Genomic DNA, 24,166 nt, shown 5'->3' with positions numbered 1-24,166 from the left:
AGGGGGCATCCTCCCGTGTCCTGCTTCCAGAGCTGGCCCAGGGGCAGCTCGAAGACATCCGAGAGGAAATCCTTGAGGAGCCGGTGGAATTACTTGGCTGGGGCTGAGGGAGGAAGACCGGAGGCTTGACAAGGTTGCTGGAGGTTCTCTGCTACAAGGCCAGCTCCCGATGGGGCCACCTTCAAAGCCCATCTGATGGATGGAAATCCTGCTTCAACCTTCAGGGAACAGACGCAAGCCCCTCAGGAGATGAGAAGAACCACCAACCCCCGCAGGTGCCTGAGGCTATCAGGCCTTTTCAGCTGGATGGCAGTGGCAAGACCAAGGGAATGCCTTCTTGAGGAGCACTGCAGAGCTCACTGTAATCATCCCCTGTGGAGCCAGGGGCAGCAGCCATAAGAAATGGGATGCAGAGATGTTGCAAGGGGTCCCAGTGCTTTGGAGCACCCACTGCTGTCCCGCCAGGCGCGGGAAGGATTCTTGCCCCCAAGGTTGGTCAGGCTGGGGGCATTTGGCCACTCTCGGAAGCTCCTGAGATGGCTCCAGGCTGAGGGAGAATAGGGCTTGGGCATCTCCTGGGAGGCGTGACCAGCCTGTGGGACGAGGAGGCAGGTCTTGCTCACGTGCTCAGGGAATAGCCGATCGCCAGCGCTGGGGTCAGGAAGGAATTTTCCCCCGGGGCAGATTGGCACTGGTCCCCGGGGGTTTTTTGCCTTCCTCTGCAGCACTGAGCATGACCACTTGCCAGGGCTCCTCTGGTCCATTTTGGCTAGGTTACTGCCTGCTGCTCATGCACCACGAAGATGGCCTCTCGTGCCCTGCAGCTGGGGGGAGGAAGGCTTTTTTTTCCCCCTACAGTGGGCTAGCAAGTGTCCCCGGGGGTTTTTGCCTTCCTCTGCAGCACTGAGCACGGCCCCTTGCCAGGGCTCCTTTGGGCCATTTTGGCTAGGTGCCTGCTGCTCCTGCTCCACGAAGGTGGCCCTCGTGCCCCGCATCCGGGGGGAGGAAGCTTTCTGGATTCCCAGGGTGGCCCCCGGGGGTTGCTTCTTGTCCTCTGTAGCACTGAGCACAGCCCCTTGTCAGGGCTCCTCTGGGCCCTTTCGGCTCGGTTCTTGCCTGCTGCTCTTGCACCTCCAAGGCACCACTCGTGCCCTGGCTCTCTCTGGCTCCCTTGTCCATTGCAGGTTTGGAGCGGGAGCGAGCTCTGCTCTTCCCTTGGCTCCATTTCCCCAGGGGTTCTTGCTTGTGCAAAACAGCCTGTGCTTGGAAGGGCTCCAGGCTTGCTGCACCATCCGGAGCTGCCACTTTTCAGCTCTCCCTGCGTGCAATACAAGCGCAGGGCAGGCACGAGAGCGCTTTTCATGCATTGCTGGCCACGAAACACAGCGGAGCAAGTTTTGGAAGGCAAAGACTATACTTGTCATCGCTACCTGTCATACTTTGGAAAATACCCCGTGCTACCACACACCTCCTCTCCTTCTTCTTCTTCTTTTGTGTGTGGTCGGTACCGATGCTCGTTCTTCAAGTTCTCGTTCTTCAGGAAGCAGGGACTGCTTGGCCTGTATTCCTGCTGCTACTTTCTGCAGCTCTGTGACTTGCCTTTGCCAGACTGCAAGGGATGTTTTGTCAAGCTAAACTGAAGAATGCATCAGCCTGCTCCTGGCCACACGTGCGCATTGTGTTAATGCTTGTGAGCATTGGCTCTGAAACGATTCAGAAAAATAAAATAAAATCCTGTTTCCCCTTGTAACCTTTGTGTTATGTGTCCTTGGAAGTGTTTTTGGAGCTGAAAAACCCCTGGCTTTTCAGGCAAATAGCAGCCTCATCATTATTCGACTCATGGTGAGCGCAGGGAATAAAATAGAACAGAACAGAACAGAACAGAACAGAACAGAACAGAATAGAATAGAATAGAATAGAATAGAATAGAACAGTTATGCTATGTTATGCCTAGAGTTCTGCGTGACAAGCTATGACCTAGGCCTGAGGGCTCCATCCAGGAGAGCAGCGCTCTGCAGCGCAGGTCCCAGGCCCATCCAGGAGACAGGGGCAGAGACGGGCACACCTACAACATGGCTCAGGCAGGGACTGAAGGCCCCGGGCTGAGCTGAGACACGTCCCCTGCACCCTTGGCAGGAGACGGTGGGGGTCCCGGGGGAGGCCGGTCCCAGCCATTGAGGCCTATGAGCACCCTCAGGACCCCGACAGAAGTGGACTTGCACTGCTCATATGGTCTCCTTCAGACATTGATAGTTGGCCACTTTGGAGACAGAGCATTGGGCCAGAGGGACCTTTGTTCTGAGGGAGTACTGTTGTTCTCAGGCCCTTGTGTTTTAGCATGTTTTTCCACAGGAAACAGGCATTTCTAAAAATGAGTACAAGGAGAAAAAGAAAATCCACAGATAATGAACAGGTATTGCTCACCTCAAAAAGATTTGCAACCATTTAGTTGAGGAGCACGTCCTGCTTCAGTCTGCGGGCTTGATCTTTGACCTCGCTAGTGCCAGAGATGTGGGGTTTTGCCATCCTGAGGAAGCCCAGCTCAACTGGATGGACACAGAAGACTTTCAAAAACCGCACTTCACACTTTCTTTTTTGCAAATTTGTGCAGATGGTCCAATCAAGACGATACAGAGCTCTCACCCCCATCAGAAGGTACCTGCCTCCTTCCCACAATGTGACGGAGCCAATCCCTAGGCTGGGACATGGTTATGGGTATTCAGTGCCATCCACTAGTGCAGGGCTGGGAAGAAATGTCATCAGAGATTTCCTCAGCATGTACTGGTAAGGAAAAAAAGAGGTAGGAAGCAGAAGAGAAGGCAAGAAGGGGAGGGGAGGGGAGGGGAAGGGAGGGGAGGGGAGGGGAGGGGAGGGGAGGGAAGGGAAGGGAAGGGAAGGGAAGGGAAGGGAAGGGAAGGGAAGGGAAGGGAAGGGAAGGGAAGGGAAGGGAAGGGAAGGGAAGGGAAGGGAGGGGAGGGGAGGGGAGGGGAGGGGAGGGGAATTTAAAAAAAAAAAAGGGGGTTTGCTCATGTGAAAAAGTAGGCTGTTACCCACATTTACTATTGGAAAAACCGAGATAAAGCAGTGAGACAGCCTGTTGCCCATCATACCGGATGTCTGCTGCAAAACTAGAAATAGTTTTATCGCCCTCTTCACCTTCATTTATAGACCTAAACGTTTGGCACCTCTGAAAATTTAACCCCCATAACTTCTGAGGCAGAATTGTCTACCTGAGGTGTAGGATCATCATATCGCCTTCCCAGGCAGTACCAAGTTGTTAAAAACATTAGCTTTCACCCCTAAGGTTGAGCGGGGAATGGCATGAACGATTTTAGTTTACTTTTAGAATTAGGAGCTGTCCCAAGAGCAGCAACTCGGAGGCAATGCCTGCGAGGGCACTTGGAGCATGACAGATTTCTTCTCCAGTTTCATGTTCTTTGCTATGCTGACCTCTAGGGAAACTTTTCTGCAAAACGGTTTGCCAAAGCATTTGTATAGGGAGATATCACGGCTTCAAACCAGTCACTGCCCTTCTTATTTTAGGGACCAGGCGTTTGGTGTCAAATCCAAAGTAGGCCTTCACATGCAGCTGCAAGCTCTTTGCTGCTCCCTCAGCTGGTTCCAGCATGCTTGAGTGAGTCAAGGTCTTGGTACATCTGAGCAGGGCTCAGTCAGCAGAGGAAATGTATCCTGAGTTAAGAAACGGGATGATTGTTCTGAATATTTGTGAATTGGGAAGCCAAAACTTTGAAAAGGACTCTGTGCTCTGAGTTTGTGGAGGCCAGCATATACCTTTTCATCCATTGCTAAGACTGCTTCAGCAATGGATGAAGTTGGTATCAAACACTTAAGTTCTAGCCTGACAGCTTTGGGAAGAATGAATGGATTGCTTTCCCAAAGGAGCTGGGGTGGGTGGCAACTGTGCAAGTGTCTCCCATCAGCAGGCAATGAGCCTGTTTCAGAAGGGACGTTTCATGGGCTGAAAAGCCAGAAAGCTCTGCTCAGTTTAATGCTAGTCAGCGATGAAGCCCAAAGAAAGGACATGGAAGACTAAAGGCATGGAAGAGAACTTCTGTTGTTGTTGTTTTGAAAGGACCATTTAAAGGAGGAGAAGAGATGTTAAGAGAGACATGGATATTCTATAGGAAAAGCCTTGAGAGATCTTGCTTCTTTTTCTCCTGATATTCAAACAGGGAAAATTTGCTGACAGTTGTGGACTAGGAACATTTTTCTTCTAGATGCAAAAGGGTGAAGGTGAGTCATATTGGCTAATGATGACCATTCTAGAGCAGTGAATTTTTTCTCTCTCAAGTAGCCTGCTTCAGGCTCCTACCTCAGTTTTTTGCTCTAGCAGAAGATCTGAACACCATCCCAGTGTGGAAAGTTTCATACAGTAGACTATTACAAAAGCCAAAACCCTAACAGTAATTAATTAGCTATGAAGGCATACGATGGAAAAGGTTCTTATTTTTCACTAAGTTCAGGCTCCTACTATCACAGGCAACTACATCACTTTCATAAACAATGAAATCCCTTTCATAAATTGGTCAAACTCCATCCCTTGCTGGATTTCAGTTTGGTTTCTTCTACTAGCAGATGACTCCAAACCCCCATTCTTTTAATGAATAAAACCCATACATTTCCAGGCTGTGTTTATTGACAATTTGTTTACAGCTGCCTGCACTAACTCTGTCTCTTAGTGCAAAGAGTTATTCTTTCTAGGTGTTTATCTCCTTTCCTACCCTCAAGCTAAATTTACAGAACAGTGTGATTTCCTCCTTGTCTTTGTTATGCTAGACTAACCATGCTCTGCCAGTCCCCCCTGAAATTAAGATCTTGGTATCACTGATGATCTTCGTAGCCTTTTCTGCTCCTGTTGTGAATTCATCTTTCTCTAAATAAGAATGACCAGAACAGACGCAGACTTAATGATCTAACAGTGACTTAAAGACAGCATTAATCTCTCTCAACTCTTTTCTAGTGTATCGGTTGCATTCGCCATTTCACTGGTAAATCCATTTGTCCCCTGATCAACCAATACACAGGTCTTTATCCTTCTCTGTTTTTTCCAACAGCTGAGTTCCCAGTTCATAGAAACATTCTTCTGGATGGGAAGAACAAACACTGACATATTTAATCTAGCCAGCTTTTCCACAGTGCCTTGGGAAACATGAATTATTGCACTTCAGTCACTAGACAATATTAGGGCAAGATACAAATACAACTGCAGTCAAGAAATGGCAGAGGTAGTAACAAAAAAACCTCCCCAAAACTAAACAAAAGACAGTATATTTAGACCTCAGACTATTTTTGTAAAATGGTTAGAAGACATGTGAATGCATACAGTCTTCTAAGACTTCCACGCTTAACCAAAAAAACCCAAGCCCCCTAGGATAATGAGGTAATTAAATTCAGGCCAGGTATTAGAGACACCACATAAATTTTAATTTCTAGCTCTCTGTGTGCTTGGGGGAATGATATTGTTTTTGTAAGAGAAAAAGCAGGTTGATATTGGAAGACTGGAAACAAAACTTTAAAGAACACTAGATAATTGTTACTGCTCAGGAGAAAAAGAAAAACAGACACCTTTCCACACTGCCAACCCCCCAAAAACAAACAAACAAAAAAACAACCCTAAGGAAAAATCCCTACCAGGTCAACAAACAAGCCCTGAGGAATTCTGCTGAAAAATAAAGATCCCTCAAACTACTGAAAACTCTTCCTCTTTCTTTTTATCTTGATGGATTGACAGTTTGTCCTGGACCAGAAGGATGTTGCTAAGAACTCTACACATGGTGACAAAGACAGGACACAGAAACTTTAAATAAGGAAGGAAGAAAGTACAACAAAAACCTTAACAGAGAAAGAAGTGGTAACATTGCCCATAAAGCATGTCGCATAGTCTCCTCCTTAGTGCATGACCAGCTCAGCATCTATTTGTATCAATTGTATCACATTAAAGGTGGTGGACAGTCGCTCAGAACAGACTCTTGGGAGCCTTAATGCGCTTTTGCAGATCCAACAAAGTATTTGAGTAAAAAAACAGAATATGAGTTGAGGTTTTAAAAAAAAATTGAAATTACCTAAGCGTTAGCCCAAGTTCCCTCCATGGGATAGCTGCTAGGGAAGTCCTTTTCTATGGGCTCATTTTCTAGAGCTGGCATCCAAATACTTTTGGAGCTGATGGTATTTTGGCTGCATCTTTCCAAGTGTGTTTTTCTCCAGTGTTTACCACTGTTTTCATGTGCTGACCATATGATAACACCTTGCAAGATAAGAGATACCTGCAAACACCATTCCTATGGCGTAAGTTGTTCGTAAGAAATATGAGTTGGAACGGAGAGACGAAGGGTGGAGTAAAATGACACACCTGTAAAAGGAGGCCTGCTGCAAGTGGATGATGTACAGGACCTGGACAGGAGGAATACTTGTGCTTGGGTTTAGAAAAAGAGAGGAAACCATTGGAGGGATTCAAGGAGTTGAAATACAACAGTGGAAAAGATGTGGGTTTTTTTGGTTTTGTTTATTTTTAAATCCCATTTTACATAGAAACATAACTAGTACGTATGTAAGCTAGCTAGCAACAATTAGATAGCAAGGTGGCCAGAAGACTATTAAATCCCTAAGGAAAGACAGCAAATTCTGCTTTTAAAGCACTTAGGATGACGTTCAAGATGGAATGGCAGATATACCTAATGTAACAAAATCAACTCAAGAAGCTGAGTTGAAGTATAGGCAGCAGAGTGGCAGCTCCAGTCATGAAATTCAATAAAATCATGAAAAAGCAAAAGGTAGAGAGGGCAGAAAAAGGGAAGAAAGAGCTTGAGACTTCATTAGAGTCTGAAATCAGAAGTCAAGAAGTTTGGAAGGAAACCTGAAATACCCTAAATTGAAATTAGTTTCAGTAGTGTAAGACAGCAAAAAAGTATTTATTTTTCAGGAAGCAATGAAATTGCTTTACTGTTCAGAGTTAAGCATGCCTTTCAGTAGGAGTGATTTCCTCCCAGGTGCTAGTTCAGCAAGTGTCCTTACACCCCCAAGTTAATAATCAGGACCTACATAACATAAAACCAGGAAAAATCACCTGGCCATAGGCTTTTCCACACTGCCTTCTGGAGCCCCCTTTCAGATTTGCCCAGCTATCACTCCTTGATTGCATTGTGCATGTGTTTTCTCCAGCGACTGTTTTGACTAAAGGAAGTCAAAATAACAGGTGAACAATCATTTACCTTGCAAAACTCTCCTGAGTAATACTAAACACCACAAAAATTTAGCATGCATTCATTATTATAGGAGACATAATAGGTCTGACTGAACCCTTAATGCCTTGCGCGGCCATTGTCCGCCCTCATAGCTGATGCCAAGCAGTCGAAGAACCACCGTAGGGCAGGCAAAGTGCCATACAGCCCTGCCCTGAGGCTGTGTGAGGCCAGGGTACCGCTCTGCTTCACAGGGTTTAGAAAGAGGAAACAAAATAAGATTCACGTTAAGGCTGTTCCTTAGGATCAATCCGAAGGATTGAATTAACTCTCCAGCATCTCTCCTAGTCTATGGGCAGTTTCAGGAAGGAATCACTTTATTACTGTGGAATATCCTGAGTGTTTCAGCCAATATTGATTGGATGGAGAAACCGATTTTATCCTCTTCCTGGTTCCACTGTCAGACTGGAGGAGAGCATTGCTCATCTAGAAATAAGCTTTCACCAGACAGAAATCAGCCTTTAGTTCAGTGCTCACTTCTGAAAACAGTTTAAATGATGCTCATGATATATTCACTGGATTTGCTTTGGTGATTGGGAGCTAACAGTAATTAGTACACTGGGTAAACCGGGAAGGGTGAAGGGCATCACTTCCCCTAGGGTGACCAGACCACTTCATATGAATACTGTAAATGAACAAAATGTGTAAATCCCATGATCTTGCTAAAGCAAAAAACTCTTTATTATACTACGTGTAGGATACCGTTCGGTTTTACCTGACCTGCAATTATGCAAATTCTTAATGTTGTGAAGAAATTACTGGTGTTGCTCTGTGGAACAAAGCTCTGCATTACTGACTTTTGAAGTAAACCAAAGGATATAGAGATGGTAATTCTAGATCTGCCTTATGCCTCTTGCTGTTAACAGCAGTCAGACTGAGGACGCACTCAGTCTGAATTGCTTTAGTAATACCATGCACCAGCATTTAAATTCGCTTAGACTTACAGCAGGGTTGCGTGACAGTAGTGCACTGGTTTCTGTGGGGAAAAACGAGTGGTTTATCACATGCTTTGTCAGCAACTAGCACAGGATTTAACATTCACCCACCCACGCTCATAACCTCGGACGGATATTCATATGAAAGGAACTACAGTGATCTTCCCCCCCCTCCCAGTCCTGTATTCCTGTAATCCCTTGAAACAGTTCCTCAGACTGAACAAAGGCATTTTTTTCTTTCCCCGTCGGAAAAAGAGAGGAGATCTGTCGGGAGAGCTCTAGCAGAGAGGATCTCGTGGTGTTGACCCCAGTCCTGTGTCTGTGGCCTAGAAACATCTTTGTGTGGCTAGGGCAGTTCCCACCAAAGCAGACTTTCAAACAGAGAACAAGCGTTAGGTGAAAGTCGGACACAAGGCAACTGTAGCAAACTTGGTATTTTATTAGGTCTCCTCTTATTGCTGCTCTTAACTGAACTGCTGAGAAAACAACACACTCCAACACACGTTCACTTTTTAATACCTCTTTAGCAACTCTGCTGATCATGAACAATAGCAATGACCGAGCAGTTTGTTAGCAGGAAGGAAACCTTTCTTTGCAGTCTGTTTACATCTTCTTGCATGCCTCACTAAACCTTGCATTTAACCCACTGCCTTTACCGAAGAGAAAAAATAATTTTGTCCTTCACCTGTGAGTTTGTGGGGGTTTTTTCGCTTCCCTTTCAGACTCCAAACATTTGAGAGAAGGGTCTGAAAATGCAATGTGTAATTGTTATCTCACTTAACCATGCTGTAAATTCTGGTGAGCTGACAGCCTATATGTGAATTGGCTCGACTGAAAATTACAAATGTATTGCCCACGTTGCCTTACTTTATCAGAATATTATAAATACTGAATTTTCAGTCAATTTCACTTAAGGCAGAAACTTATAAATGACATTTCAGTGGTCCCACTATGCTTAGACGAGCCAGCAGGTGAATACTTTGGCTCTTTCTTTGAAATGCCTTCATCCATCACTTCCCAACCTGCAGAGGTCAAGACGGCGTGCATTTCTGCTTGCTGCAGTTCTGCTCTGGCCCCGGATTTCATCTGAGGCCTCGGAGGGACGTACCCTTCCTGTTATCGCCGTCTGGTATCACGTAAGGCAGAGTGGGCACGAGTTGGGTATTTGCTCGTGTTGCGCTTGAGTGGAGGAAAACAGACTTGCTACCAAACGGAATTAAAACTTCGTTATTAAATTACATCCTTCATAAGAAAATTACTAATTGGACAGGAATTTATGCTTTAGCTAGCTAGTGGAGAGTTTAGGGCTACTTCTTATGAGCTGTGGCGGAAGCCTTTCTACACATAGGTAGCTGAAATAAATCTTACTCTTCTAATATAATTCACTTTAAAGGAAATTTCAATAGTTCTCCTCTGCTGAATTTTGTCTTCTCAGGTGACGTGTGTTACACCTTTCAGCGTAGAAATATACACGAAACTTTTAAATAGCTTGTTTTGTAAAAATGTTTAAAGCCATGGTTGTTCTCCCTTCTTCATATAATGAATAAATCCCTCTGCAAACTTGATGTTCTGGCCGCCACAGCATTTCGCGCCTGTTTTCCAAAGACTGCTGATTCTTGGAGCTTTATAGGCTGTCACGCTTTTAATGCCGATTTCAACCACGGAAAGCTCTTAGGACACCAAGACTGCAAATTGGGGGAAGGTGGAAAGCGTGAGCTTGGGTGTTTTTCTGCCACTTCCTTAGTTTCTACAGGCGATTTACATCCAACTACATTTTTAAATCGAAAGCCACCAGGAAAACACGAACACACTTCGTGTGGTAAAGCAGAATGAAATTCCTGCTACGCCGCCGATGCGTATGATCTGAACGGGGCAAGTGCGGGGCCACAATGAAGAATTTTTTGGCTTGAGCACATACTTCCAAATATATGTAAGACCTAAATGGATACGTGTAACTATAAATAAAGCATACACGGCTTGAGCAGTAGAAGTTTTAGACAGGGCTCTTCCGTGGCACCCGTCAGCGGCTGGCCTGCCGTGCCCGCCCACCGGGAGCACAGGCCGGCCAGCGTTCCCCGCCGCGGGAGGGACGCGGGGGTGCCGAGGCCTTAGGCCGCCCCTCCGCCGCGTACCCCGGGGCGAGGCGCCCCAAGATCCGCGCTCCCTCAGCGCAGGAAGACCGCCCGCTGCCCGCCACGCCTCGCCCACCGCCCCCTTCCTCCTCTGCCCCATCCGCCCGCGGCCTGACACAGCGTCCTCCCCGAGCGCCCCCGCCGCTCCAGCTCCGGCCTCCAGAGAGCGCCGGGGCGGACAGACGGGGGAAGCCCCGGCGTGGGGCTGGGGCTGGGCCGGGCCCCCGGGCCCCGCTCCCCTCGGCGCCGCCGCGCCCCTCTGCCGGAAGCGACCCCTGACCCCCGCGCCCGGCAGCGCCCCCTCCCTCCGCCCGCGGGGCGAGCGCGGCGCAGTTACCGCGAGAGGCGTGACCTCGTGAGAGCCGCCCGGGAGGGGGGAGGGGGGAGATCTCGCGAGAGCGGGGCGGCTCTCCCGGCTCCGGGCATGCGGGCGAGGGCGGCAGCCCCGCGCGCGATTGGCGGGGCGCGGCCCCCCCCTCCGCCGCCGGCCCCGCGCATGCGCCGCGCGCCGCCGGGCCGTGTCCCCGGTGCGTGCGTATGCGTGTGTCACCCCCGCGCAGCGCGGAGGCCGCGCGAGCGCTCCCGGCCGCCGGCGACTCGGGACCGGGCACCTGGGACCCGCCGGGCAGGGTAAGCGGGCTCGGGGCCAGCGCAGGGCCGCGCGCCGCCTCGGACACCCCGCCCGGAGGCGGCCCGGCACGGCCTGACCCCGCCGCCCGGCCGGGGAGCGGGTGAGGGAGGAGGCGGCGGCCCCGCGGCCCGCGCCCGGCGTCCGCACCCCCGCGCAGCGCCGCCCGGCGCCGGACGAGGCAGCCGCGGCCCGGGATGGAGTGAGGAGGCCGCCGCCAGGAGACACTTCCGCGTTGCGGGAGGCCGCGCCGGGCCCGCGGGAGGCTCCCGCCGCCCCGCCGCCGCCGCCGCGCCGGCCAGCGCCCGCCCCCAGCCCCGGCCCCGACCCCGGCCCGAACGCGGGCGGCGCGACCCCCTATGTGGCGGCGCGGCCCCATGTGAGGCGGCGCGGCCCCATGTGAGGCGGCGCGGCCGGGCGGGCTGCGAGGCGGGCCGGGCCCCGGCAGCCGGCCGGGGAGCGAGGGAGCGAGCGGGGCCCCGGTGCCGGCCGGTGCGTGTCCCCGTGTGTCTGCGCGGCGCCGGGTCTCCATGGCGCCGGCAGCGCCCTGAGGGTGGCGGCGGCGGATTCCCTAGGCCGCGTCCTCGTCCTCGGCCGTGAGTGAGCTCGATGCCGAGCACCTCGGACGCGGCGGCCGGCGGGAGCGGGGGAAGCCGGGGCTGGGGGAGCGGCGGCGGCGGCGGCAGCAGCAGCTCGGCGGTGGAGGCGGCGGCCGACAAGAAGCGGCTGCATCACCGGAGACGGAAGCGCTTCGCGGCCCAGCCGCAGCCTCCCCCCCCGCCGCCGGCCCCTCACCCGCTGCTCTTCCCGCTCCTGCAGCCGCCCCTCCTGCAGCCCCCGCTCCTGCAGCCGCCGCTGCCGCCGCAGTCCCTGCTCTTCCTGGCGGCCACCGGCGCCTCCTCCTGCTGCGGGGACGGGGGGGAGCGGAAGCGGCCGCGGGGCAAGCGGCGCTCGGGCTCCCGGCACAAGCGGCGGCGAGGCCGCGGGGGCGGCGGCGGCGGCGGGACCCAGGAGGCGGAGAAGCGGCGCGGTAGCGGGGGGCTGAGCACGCTGGTGGAGGAGTACGACGACGTGAGCTCCCAGTCCGAAGGGCTGGTGGGCGGCGGCGCGGCCGGCGGCGGCGGCGCGGGCAGCGGCGGGGGGAGCCCGGCCTCCTCCTCGGGCGGCGGCGGCGGCGGGACCCAGCGCCAGAGGGGCGAGGCGGAGCGGAGCGGCCGGTCCCGCCGGGAGCACCGCGGCAGCAGCGGCCGCTCCAAGGAGCGGCACCGGGAGCACCGCCGGCGGGGGGAGGAGAAGGCGCAGCAGGAGGGGGCGTCGGCGGGCCGCGGGGGACCCGAGGCCTCCTCGTCCTCCTCCAAGTCCCGCAGCCGCCACAATCACACCGGGGGCCAGGACCGGGAGGGACTCAAGAGCAGCAGCGGCGGCGGCAGCGACGGCCGCAGGAAGGGCTCCCTCGCCTCGCCCGGCAGCGGCAGGAAAGAGCGGGAGAGCAAAGCGCACCGGAGCCGGACTAAAGCGGCCAAGGAGCCGCCGTCGGCTTACAAGGACCCGCCGAAGGCTTATCGAGACGACAAGCCCGAGCCCAAGGCCTACCGGCGGCAGCGCTCGTCCCCCAGCCCCGGCCGGGATGACAGCCCCCCGCTGCACCGCTCCTCGCAGAGCCAGCGGAGCCGCAAGTCGCTCAGCCCGGTGGGCGGCCGCTCGCCCCTCAGCCCTTACAGCCGCCGCCGCTCCCCCAGCTACAGCCGACACAGCTCCTACGAGCGCGGCGGGGATGTGTCGCCCAGCCCCTACAGCAGTTGGCGCCGATCGCGGAGCCCCTACAGCCCCGTTATCCGGTGAGTCCGGGCCCGGGGGGGAGGAGGGAGGGAAGGAGGGACGGGGCCGGGGCTCGGCGTGTGGAGGAGGGGAGTCGCGGCTGGGGCTGGGCTGGAGGGCAGGCTGGAGAGGCTTGCATCTAGCAACAAAAGCCCTCCCTCCTGCTGCCAGAAAGCCGGGGTGGGGGGAAGGAAGGGGGGGAGCGGGAGCAGGACACATACAAAGATCTTCCTGTCTTGTCTCGGGGAGAAAGGGAGACGCGGGTGCCTGTAACGCTCCTGCAGCTAGTTTCTCTCCGTGGGAGACCACCTAGCTGGAAAAAGGCTTTTTAAATATTAAAGGGCACGAGAACATTTTCAGATGAGAGTGATCGGATGAAGATGCTTCTCAGAGGACAGGTTTTCTGAGGGACCAATTTTGATTTTTAAATCTTTGCTTACGAAGTACGGAGATTCTCGGGTACATTTTTATGTATCCTGTTCCCCTGTGTAAAAGGATGCATGTTAAATATATTTGTGTTCGGTTTAATTCCCGCTAAGAGCAAACAAGCTGACAGGCAATTTGTGTTACAAGTGTTTCTTGTTCTTTTTAGAGGTCTATAGAAAGACTTAGACTTTTTGTTTTGCTGGGAAAAGGAACCAATGTCAAGTTTTGTTAAATTGGCTTTCGTGCTTTACACAACCTATGAAAATGTATGTAAGCTCTTTGCCTAGTAAGCTTATATATGTGTATATATTTGATGTGTGCTTGCAAATCATTTTCTTATTGTTAGTTAGTGGGAACTCAGAATGTAAAGGTCAGCGTTGCTGTGACTTTTTAAATTTTATATGGAGAGGAAATGTGGGCTGTGTCTCTCTAATCAGATACAAACTGTTGCAGAATTAAAGCTCTTCAAAATACTTAAACTCGCAGCAAAACTGCTGGGAATTGAAAGTATTTGCTTAGTATGTATTTATAACTGAAGATTTTTATTTCCCATATTGGAATCTTGCTCTTGCCTCATTGTTTATAGGCTTACTTAAATTTGCATCTGGACTTTAATTTTGAATGTATCAGGTGATTTGCCATTCCCCTGGCAAGAATTTTGTTTGCAAGGCATTACCTGGTGGGTTGTCTGAGAGCTGTTCTCTGGTGTTTCTAATGAGCACTTTGGGTCAGTTACCATTTGGGGTGTCCCACTGAGTATTCAGTGAGGATGCTGAAGCCATTCCTGTGTTTTGCTGGCTGTTGGTAAGGTCTGCTGTCCTGGGTGTGCATCGAATGTTTAAAGAGCAAAGTAACAAAACTGTATCCTACCTTGTTCAGAGGGATAGAACAAAGATGCCTTTGGAAAAAAACAGTGATTGTTTTAAGGTATGGTTGTATGGAATAATTTTGTAAACAATAGGGTGTTTCAAGCAGAAAACACTGTGAGTGCTCTGAAAAACAGCACGTCGTTGTTGTTGTTCCGTGAGAGCCTGTTACAAGTGGTTAAGGATACTCTTTCAAGATGATTTGAATAATAGAATAGCGGGAAGATTGTGTGCATGGTTTGACTTAAACACTCTAGGAATCAGATTATTTTCTGTAGATGCTTATATCCTGGAACAAGAAAGCTAATAATGACGAGCAAAATTACGTACGCTAGGTTTGCACCTCAGAATAGCTGTATTAGATTGACAGTCCAGTTAGTTTAGGATCCTGTCTTATGCACTGGCAGATAGGGCTGTAGCAGAAGGTACAGGAGATCTTGTATAGGGGACAGTTACAGAACGAAGTTTTGTGGGAGTGTTGTGTTTCTTTTTTTCTGTTGGTAGTGGGCCTGTGACTTGAAGCGTAAGAGTTTAAATCTCCTGATTTTTGTATTGTCTCTGTGGTAAGTGTGTAAATCTTCCTTGAGCTGCAAATCTGTTTCCAGGAGTTAGCTCTGTGACTTCACGCCTGCCTTCCTCCAGTTAAACTGTAATTTGCATCCCATCTTTAACTGCATACGGATAAATTACTTTGTTAACAAATGCAGATTGTCAGGTTTACTGGAGAGGGATTGGAATGGCCGAGTGAAAAGGAGAGGTTGCTATATGTAGAAAGCAAAGTCCATCTGTCCTAATGTGGCATTCATTGTAGAAATGTCATTTTCACAGAAAACAAAAGAAACCAAAAGTGTGAAGATAAGCTCAGTTGTTCATGATGTTTGCCTGGTGTGAAGAAATGTAGTGTTTCTTTGCTCCCGTACAGCTATTATGCATTATGTGTACTGTGGTGGCGGTGGGGAAATAAAGACGGAAGGTGTTTATACGACTGTTTTAGCCATTCAAAACTGTGTCATAATCGCTTTTTTTGCTTAACTCTGTGGTACTGCGCCCAAAACGCTGAAAATTTTTTGCTGTGCTGTTTAGATAATGGTATAGTGGTCTTAGACTTGATAGAATATTATGGTTTCGTGAAGGCAACAGTTTCTTACAGCACCTGTCGTCTTCATCTGGATGATTTAAAGACTTAATTCTGGGCTTGTATCCAGCCATAATGGTGTCAAGACAGTAAGAACTTTGTATGTGACTGAGCATTCCAGGCTGCAAGTCTTTTTGCTCTTTTCATTCTATATCTCATATGTGTCTTCTGTAATGTTATATAAATTATCTAGTTATTTTGGTATGTAGAAAATGAGAATGAAGTGGTTCTAGCATGCTTGGAAAGCTCATGTGTCTAGAGTGCTGATTTTTTTTAATCTAGGTCTCTGGGCTGTTTAGGGAGAAACTTCTAGTAAACAGTTGAAGAGAAACAAGCGGAGTCAGCTTCACTCATTTGAATCCCTGGTTTTCTCAAGCTGCAGCAACAGTGCAGTTGCTGTGAGTTAAGAGTTTTGAATTGTAGTAGTGACTCTGACAGTGCACTGTCTTTGGGTGATGTTGCCTGGAGGTGGGTTCTGAAGAGAGGCAAAGACTCTAGATAGGCATTCCAGGCTTGGAATATTCTCTTTGAATGGTAGACTAATTGCCTTTTCTATTATAATAGCAGTTAAAGCCTGTGTTTTGGGCAAACTGATTGTTTGAGCTGTTCCCACTTGTTGGACAAAACTTCTTTACTTGCTGCTGATGGATTTGCATTACTGTATTTTCTTGTGGATAGTAACACAGCTGTTCTAAAGTAACACATGCACATTTTCAAAATGGAAATTCTTCCATAATACCAAAAGTATGAGGTATTTATTTCTCTACTGATAAGCTGACTGGATTTTTTTTTTAAATTCACAAGAAAAAAGAGGGGGGGGGGGAAAGGAAGAAAACCCCACGGTTGACAAAATAAGCAGACACAGTCTCTCTGTGGAAACTAGTTTAGGATAAAATTGTAGGAAGAGAAGAACTATTTTTCATAATTTCAGTCAGGTCATATGCTATGTGATCACACATTTAATTCAGTTAGCTGTATAGATGAGTAATCACGCTTTTCCAAATTTGGATACACCTACCCATCTGTCTAGATAAAAGTAAGGGCGTGGGGCACTGCTAGCATAGTACTACTGGGTGTGTGGATGTTGCTTATAGGAAAAATACAAGATTTCTTATTGGTACTAGAGAGCCATCTCATTCTGGAGTTGTAGCTAGTCTGTAGTAGTGAGGCTCTGCAAAATACGCATCATTTATGTGCAAAACCAAAACAAGCATAGGGGAAAATGGTAAAATACATATTCAGCTAGTAAATGCCTACTTCATGGAGAAGACATGGTTTCACACACTGATATAAAAATAACTTTGAATCCGGTAATTCTGCTACTTTTGGACTTAAAGGAGTAGGAGAGATTTTCAGACATTTTTTCCTCATGTTTGGTGAAAATAGGTTTTTTTATATAAAGCGCTCTAATCTTGTTTAGTAAAACTGTATTTTGCAGAATTTAAAATGTGAAACTGTAGGTTTTCACTGTTTGGAATAGCTAATTTTTCCAGTGTGTATTGAGGCTCTCACTCTAGTACATATTCTGAATTTATTAAGATTTGTTTTGTTACTTGGCAGTGGACTTTGCCTTTTGCCCAACCATGTTGATGCGCCTTTCCTTTTCCTTGTTTTGCTGCTTCTTTCCTTATTGTGGGAAGGGACTTCATTTGAAAAAATTGACTGTGTTTAGAACACAGCATTTGAATTGACTCGACTTTTTGCTGGTTGATTTCTTTGTAGGCAGAGTTCTCATCTGAGAACATAGGGTTATAAAGCAGATTTAAGAAACAAATAAAATTCATGTTCAGAATTTTTCAGTATTCCTATGCTCTATGTATTGGAGACCCTTTTAAAGTTTTACGGTTTGAATCAGTAAAGCAAGTTATGTAGTCTTCGTGCATAAAGCAGCTGAGTAGGTGGTTGGTTGCAGAGCTGCTTAGAATATAACCTTGAACTAGGGGCTAGAGAAAACAAATAAAATTAATTAATGAGGTATCAAGTGAGAGAGCACTATTACTGTTACGGCTTAAAGAAGTGAATTATATGTTTGCCTGCTAGTGCAACATGGAAAAGCTGTACTATGAACTAGAATGTTTTGTCAGGGTGGTTTATGTTACCGAGTAATTATAAATGTCTTGGAAGATCTGCAGTGAAGCCAATTGATTAAATTTAGGTCTCCCTTTTCAAATACACTGTGACCTTACCATGCAGGGGAAGATGGCAGTGCTTAGTTAGTAGTGCAGCATTCACTGGTAGTTAATGAAAGAGCTGGGCTACAGTGAGTGTTTTAACCCCCTTCGGTCTGTTCAGTTTCTTGTTTTTCCACTCTTATTCTCATGAATCCCGTTGTCTTATGTCTTGTCAAAAAGTTACTGACAAAATCAGTTGCCTTGTTCAACTCTGTAGACCCATATATATTCCGAGTACAATATTGTTTGGACTTAGGTAACACACGTAGCTGGCTACTAGCATGTTGGATTTAGCTTGCTCTTAAAGCCGTTAAGAAGAAAAGAGGTTTTCAAGTTTACAAACATGAGAAGATAACACATGACTCTTCTGATTTGTCAATAAAATGTAATGCTTTTTTGTATTAAAATAAAGGGAGGATTGGAATGGGAAAGAAAGAAGAACCTAGAGAAGTAGCATGGCAAGAAAAAACATGTAAGCTGAGTGAGACCTGTTTCCTGGAAATCTGACGTGTAACACTGTTATTTTACTTTCCTCTGTGCTTTCAAATATCAAGATAGTAAAACATAGCACTTTAAGTTTTAAGTTGCTATTTGGAATTCTTTCATTCTGTGCTTGAGAATATAAGTGATACTACATCAGAAGACTTTTTTTCGTTAAATTCATTAATAAGTCTACTGTTTGGTAATTGAGAAGTTAACCAGTGAAGTGCAATAGAAAGTTGCCTTGTGAGAAGGAGGAACATTGTAACAGTTTTGAAACTTGTAACTATTAGTTACAGATAGGTTTCTATACAGTGAATAACGACGTTGCATTAATTAAGCAGAGAAAAAACAAATACTGGTTTGTCTTATGAAATCTAGGGTGCTAGGCAAAAAATATTAAAAAGAAAAAACTGTGATACCTAAACCAACATTTTTTTTTTAGTAGTATTATTATTTCTTAGAGTGGGGAAAGCATTCTTTTTGTTGTTCTGAAAAATGGAGGAAAGCAGTGCTGAGTTTTTGTTTCAGAGTGACTTCCTTACTAGTGCTTTCTTCCCCTATCAGTTTCTTTAAATCTGCCTCTTCTCATATGTCTTTTGTAGATAATGTCTTGAACTATTTTTTCTGGTTTTATTTTATAGCTACACATAATATTATGTAATTACTTCAATTTCCCTTTGCAGCTAATCTAGTTGTGCTCCTAGTCTCCCTTGTTGCTGTCTCTGGGGAGGAAAAAAAGCAGCTTTACGTAAAGAACTTCTTAGTTCTAATGCAGGCTAGGCCTACTGATACTTACGGTTTTCAGGCAAATCAGTTCCCCCCCCCCCCAGCATATTGAAATCTGTATATGGTTCAGATGTGATTTTATGAATGTCGTGAAGTCTGGCAATTATCCTCTCTGTAGGGATATAGACCCGTGTGAAGTGAATTCAAGATGCTCGTAGAAGACTGTTAATGGCTAAGCGTGGCAAAGGTACTTGTAAATGAGGCAGAACTTCTGGGTGCAAATAGGAAGAAGCATTGGAAGAAACTTACCTGAAACAGGGGCTTCTTAGTAGTCTCTCCCCATGTGTGTTACCAGCAGATGCTGGTGCTTTTGGTTTGGGAGGTTTGGATGTGGCCCTTAGGTTTAGTACACTTTCTGATCTCTCCAGGCATGGGGAAAATAAAGTTTGAATTGTTTTGTTGGGTTTGTTCACCTTTTGCAATGCAGTTCTGTGCAGTTGTAGCCACTGTTCTGTTGTTCCTGTTTACTGTGTTAAAAACAATTTCCTAATTAAAGATTAAACAGTTGGTGGCAAATGAATGTCAGATAAAGCATTTTATATATGTGTGTGTGCATGCATGCACACACATTTAATAGAAATCAGTTGGAAGATTTAGAGTACTGTGTATTTCAGATGTCTCTCCTGGTGTTTTTTCAGGGTCTCAGTGAAATGTTAGTGTCCTGTTAAATGGCAGACACTGGCTATTGTGTGAGCCCATTTCTGTGCTGCTGCGACTTCATCTTTTATGTCAAATGAGCGTTAGCTCTGAACAGAGTGAATTAGCTGATTTTATTATGTATAAGGCAAGATTTCTCCACTCTGAGTTCTGTACATGCTTCTGAGGGAAAGCTTGTAAATGTCCATAGTTTTGGTTTTGTGCCATTTTTATAGATGGAAACTTGTACATAAGTTTTGTCTAGCCTGGAAGGTTCTCTTGGGACTTTTGAACTAATGCTGATGAAAGAAAGTGATAGTTAAATATCTGAAATGATCATTAAGCTTATGAAAACACCAGATTTTATCATTGTAACTTGAATAACTAGCACTTTGACAAAGCTGCCTTTTACTTAAGATTCAGCATTTGTCTGTTTAGTTGAAAGTGTTAATGTTTTTGCTGTAACTCTCTTGGGTCTAGCCCAGTGGACAAGGTAAACCAAGGGATTCTTGCAAAGGTCTTTGGGATGCCAAAGGAAGTTCTAGTCTATTATTAACACAGACATGCACTATGTAATGCAACATAATTTTTTTTGCTGATATAAAACTAAATAATGAAAAACTGTTGGAAAAATTAAACCAGTGCAGAGATTATACTTAGTCAATATATTTCATAACTAGGCTACTATCATTTTGATCTGCTGTTAAGGGCTGTAGTGTGTACTGGAACTGAAACTTAAATATTTTTGTGCATGTGTATTTGCTGTCTCCCACATGGATGCAATTCTGACATGAGAAAGTTATGCTATTGTCATTTGGGGTGTGAAACCTGGGGTGGAAAATGATGTTTTTTTGCTGAGCTTGCATAAATCCATGTTCACATCCCAGACTCTCTTGACTAATGTTGGTAAAATACGTACATCAAACCACTGTCAATGCTTGGCTTCCTTACATGTTTGTTTTTGAAGAAGGTATAAAGATTTAGATTATTTTTGCCCCAGCTTTTCAAACTGCCTCTTCCCCACCAAGTTATGGTAGGTGATCAGGTAAGCATTTGCAGTCGCTAATTTGAACAGATTTTCTCAGTTCATCCTTAGTAGTGATTTAAATGAACCTGTTCTATTTTGAACCAAAGTGGAACGGAAACAGGCTTATGATCAGGCATGGCGTCTCAGCAACTGTAGTGTTTTAAGCTGCTACTGTTCTTTTCTAGTGCATGTGGAATTACGTCTGTATTTCTTTTTGTGACATAGATTACTTTATATTAGGCACCTTTCAAAAAAACCCAAAACCAAACCAGGAATTGTACTTATGAAAGAAATATCGCTGATTTTGAGAGCTTTAGGGCATGTTTTAAGTTTTAAAAAAATAATACAGGTAAGGCAGGTTGCAGTGAGGTCCTGTATTATACAGGTAACTGGAGCGAGTGTCAGTTTAAAATAGCTGATCTAGGAACAAGACGTGCAAGCAAAGGTTTTCCAAGACAGGTCAGTGACATCCTCGCAAAGGATGCGTCATTTATAGAAGTCAGTTTAGGACTAATGGGGCTTATTAACTTGTGCTTGATGCTACAGAAATATAATTACGCTGATTCTACAGCCAGTGCAGATCTGTAGCAGTATATCTCTGCTTGAGATAATAATTCCCCTCAGAAAGTGAGATAACAGTGTGAGGAGAGCTCTGGCCTAGAATTTGAAGTGTATGTATTGTCTGGATAAGTCTCAGCCCTCCTTTTTCTTCCTACTACCCCATCATAACTCTATGTTATGGAACTTTGTACTTTTTTACTTTTACTCCAGTTTGGCCAAACCTCTGAAAATTTTCTGTAGGATTTAGTACTTAGATTTCCAAAGTAATAATGAGAAAAATAACTTCAGTAGCATGTTTCATAATGGAGCAGAAGCGAGTTTTCAAGGGAATTTTTCTGACCAATATTATGTTTTTATTTGGTTTTTAATTGACATTAATATCTCTTTACTGAAGTGAACCAAAACCTTAGATTTTGGTTGAAAATTCAGAGAACAAAATTGTGCAGCTTTTTTTTTTTTTATTAAAGTGTAAAAACTTTATTTATTTATTTATTTATTTATTGTCTTTGTTACCTTACTGTGCCAGAAAAATTCTATCAAACCTGCTTCCTGGCATAGAATTGAACTGTGTTAGTTTCCAAGACTTGTCCTCATGTGGGGTTTGATTTTTTTTTTTTTTTTTGGCTTTCAAGGGTCTCCAGCCATTTGGATCAATTTCAGTTTTACCTATAAAATTTTGAAGCTTGTGCTGTAGTGTACAGTGTGCACACCTAGACATTGTTTTAAATCACTCCTACATAATCTTGATTTATCTCAATGAATTTTTATGTTGCTTTAGAAAGAAGACATTTTATAACGCAGGAAAACGGTGTAAATTTGGAAATTAGTCAATATTGCACACAAAATGGAAACATTGTTGTACTATACTAAGTATTTGTTCAGTTGAAGCATCGAAATGTAATTTCTTGTGTTAATAATTAAAACTGAATTAATTTAATTGTTACTAAAATTAAATTTGACATAGGCGTGGATAGTCCTGACCATAATGATTGTAGTTGGCTTGTTTTTTCTTTTTTCTTTAAAGTTTTGGCAGCCTCCATACACTCGTGCTATCTTTTGAACTCTGAAGTTCTTGCATCTCCAGGAAGTCTTATTTCTGCTATTGCTTGATACTTTTTTCTTTGTCCAGCTGATGAATACATTTTTTATCCTGATTATACTTTTTCTTCCCCTTCAAGTGATATACTCAAGAAAAATAGATTTCCATCAAACTTTAATCAAGAGAATACTTGTAAATCTGGTGAATAACCTTGCTATTCTTAGTATAGTAAAATGGATTAAAAATCCCACACTTCATTTATTTTATAACGTTGCTGTGTGGTAGCAGTGGATTAGGCTACTTTACTTGTTCTCACACCCTTCACCTCAATTACGTTTTTTTCCCTTTTGTTTTTTAATGAACTGAATCAAAACTACTAGGCAAATTAGGATATCCCTTTGAAAAATTGAATGAAAAATAATTAATATTAAATGGCTTTTTTGCACAGTAAAAGTTTGCTTTTCTAACTGTTAAGATTTCCCCTCCCCACCCCCTGTCCTCATTCTAGGTTGTTTTCCTGATATGATTTTGTAGATGGCTTAGATTCCCCCCCCCCCTCCCCTTTCTATTAGTCTCTTTATTTGGATGGAGGCATAGCATAGGTCTACTTGTGGATTACGTTTGCTTATCAGTAGCTATAAGAAGTATTGAGTACTTTTGGGGTTTTTGGGAAAAAGTATACAGTTACATTTCAAAAAAGGAAAGCTAAGGTTTATTGTTGTCTTTCAGTTGGTTACATTGCAGCCTTTAGTATTCAGTATTTTTTTTCAGCTAACTTATTTTAATGACAATTGTGAAAGTGAAACTTAAGAAGTTGCTACAATTACTGCTTCAGTGTTGTGTTTAGATTTTTCTTGTTATGTTGTAACACTAATTTCATTTTGTTGAATTCTGGTTATGTAGCCAGCTGAATTTTTCTCAAATACTGCATATACTAAAGGTGTTTGCACAAGTTGCATAGGATCAGATTTTCTTTAAAGGAGAAAAATAGCTCTGATAAGTAGTGAGGAAAAAGGAAAATGTCTGTCCTATAGGTATACTTGTATTTTGAAGTTCTTTAATGGGAGAAACTGCATCTAAGGAAGCTTTAACATTTTCTAACAACCTGTTTAGGTGTAGAATCTTGATTTATTAACTCTAGATTTTTTTTTTTTTTGCACGATCTTTCCTATTTCATAGACTTTTTATTCTGTAAGCATGGTGATAATGGTTGGTTTAAAAGAAGTAGTTTGTCAAAAAAGCAGAATCACTGAGAAAGCAGCTAGACTAAATTTTAAGTGGGTAAATCTTTACTTTTTTGAAACAGGAGATCAGCAAAATCTCGAAGCAGAAGTCCATATTCATCAAGGCACTCGAGGTCTCGTAGCAGACACAGATTGTCTAGATCCAGAAGTCGTCATTCAAGTATTTCTCCTAGTACATTGACTCTGAAGAGTAGCCTGGCTGCTGAGCTGAACAAAAACAAAAAAGCAAGAGCTGCTGAGGCAGCCAAAGCCAGTGCAAAAGCTTCCAATACTTCAACACCTACTAAGGGAAACACTGACACTGCTGTAAGTGCACCTCAAGTGAACAATGTAAAGGACCTGAAGAAAATAAAAACTGAGCATACACCTTCTCCTACAAGCAGCGCAAATTTGAAAAATGACAAGGCAAAAGCAAAGGTCTCACTTCCTGAAACAAAAGGGGAAAATAATTTAATTGCAGACAAAATTACTAAACAGAAACCCACAGCAGTAAAAGAGAATAAATTAACTGTTGTAAAACAGCCACCGGTTGCTGTAAAAGAGAAAAGCAAAGCGAGTACACCAAGTGTAGTAACCAAGGAGAAGGACCGAATTGTTGCACTACCAACCTCCACACTGCCGCCCTTGCCTTTGCCTCCCACACTGCCTGAAGATAAAGAAAGTGATAGGTGAGTTGTGACATAGATTTGCTTTTTGGGGTTGCCTGTTACTTTTTATTATTGTTGTTGTTATTGTCTGTTCTTTTTTTATTGTTGTTATTAGGATTATATTTGTTTTCCAAAGGAAATAATATTTGCTAGATCAGGCTGATGCATTAGGTAGTTTGTTCTTGTTCTTCAGTTGTTTAACATGGCGATTATTAGTGAACTGAAGGAATTTGATCTTTAAACAAAAAATTTAACTGGTTCTTGAAAAGAGAGGGATTTAGTCTAGGAGGAGTCTTTCAATAAAAAGTACACTAAAGAGATGATTTAAAATTGCTGGTACATAATAGTTTTGGGACTAATGCAAGGATGCATT

General features: G+C 45.3%; 1 protein-coding gene across 6 annotated transcripts in view; it reads left to right on the top strand.

The window, feature by feature from the left end:
• The first annotated feature begins 11,453 nt into the window (after positions 1–11,453).
• CDK13 (cyclin dependent kinase 13) overlaps positions 11,454–24,166 on the top strand; it is a 52,077-nt gene continuing 39,364 nt past the window's right edge. For 4 of the 6 annotated variants that reach the window (XM_076330777.1, XM_076330776.1, XM_076330779.1 and 1 more), the window contains exons 1-2: positions 11,455–12,792; positions 23,209–23,814. In XM_076330777.1, the coding sequence (XP_076186892.1) occupies positions 11,564–12,792; positions 23,209–23,814 (1,835 nt within the window). In that variant the 5' untranslated portion in view covers positions 11,455–11,563. Of the gene's footprint in view, positions 12,793–23,208; positions 23,815–24,166 lie in introns of all 6 variants that reach the window. The other 2 variants (XM_076330775.1, XM_076330781.1) reach the window with 2 other exon arrangements.

The sequence above is a fragment of the Aptenodytes patagonicus genome, chromosome 2 (assembly GCF_965638725.1).
Source record: "Aptenodytes patagonicus chromosome 2, bAptPat1.pri.cur, whole genome shotgun sequence".
Lineage (NCBI taxonomy): Eukaryota > Metazoa > Chordata > Aves > Sphenisciformes > Spheniscidae > Aptenodytes > Aptenodytes patagonicus.
This window is presented reverse-complemented; position numbering and strand designations above follow the sequence as displayed.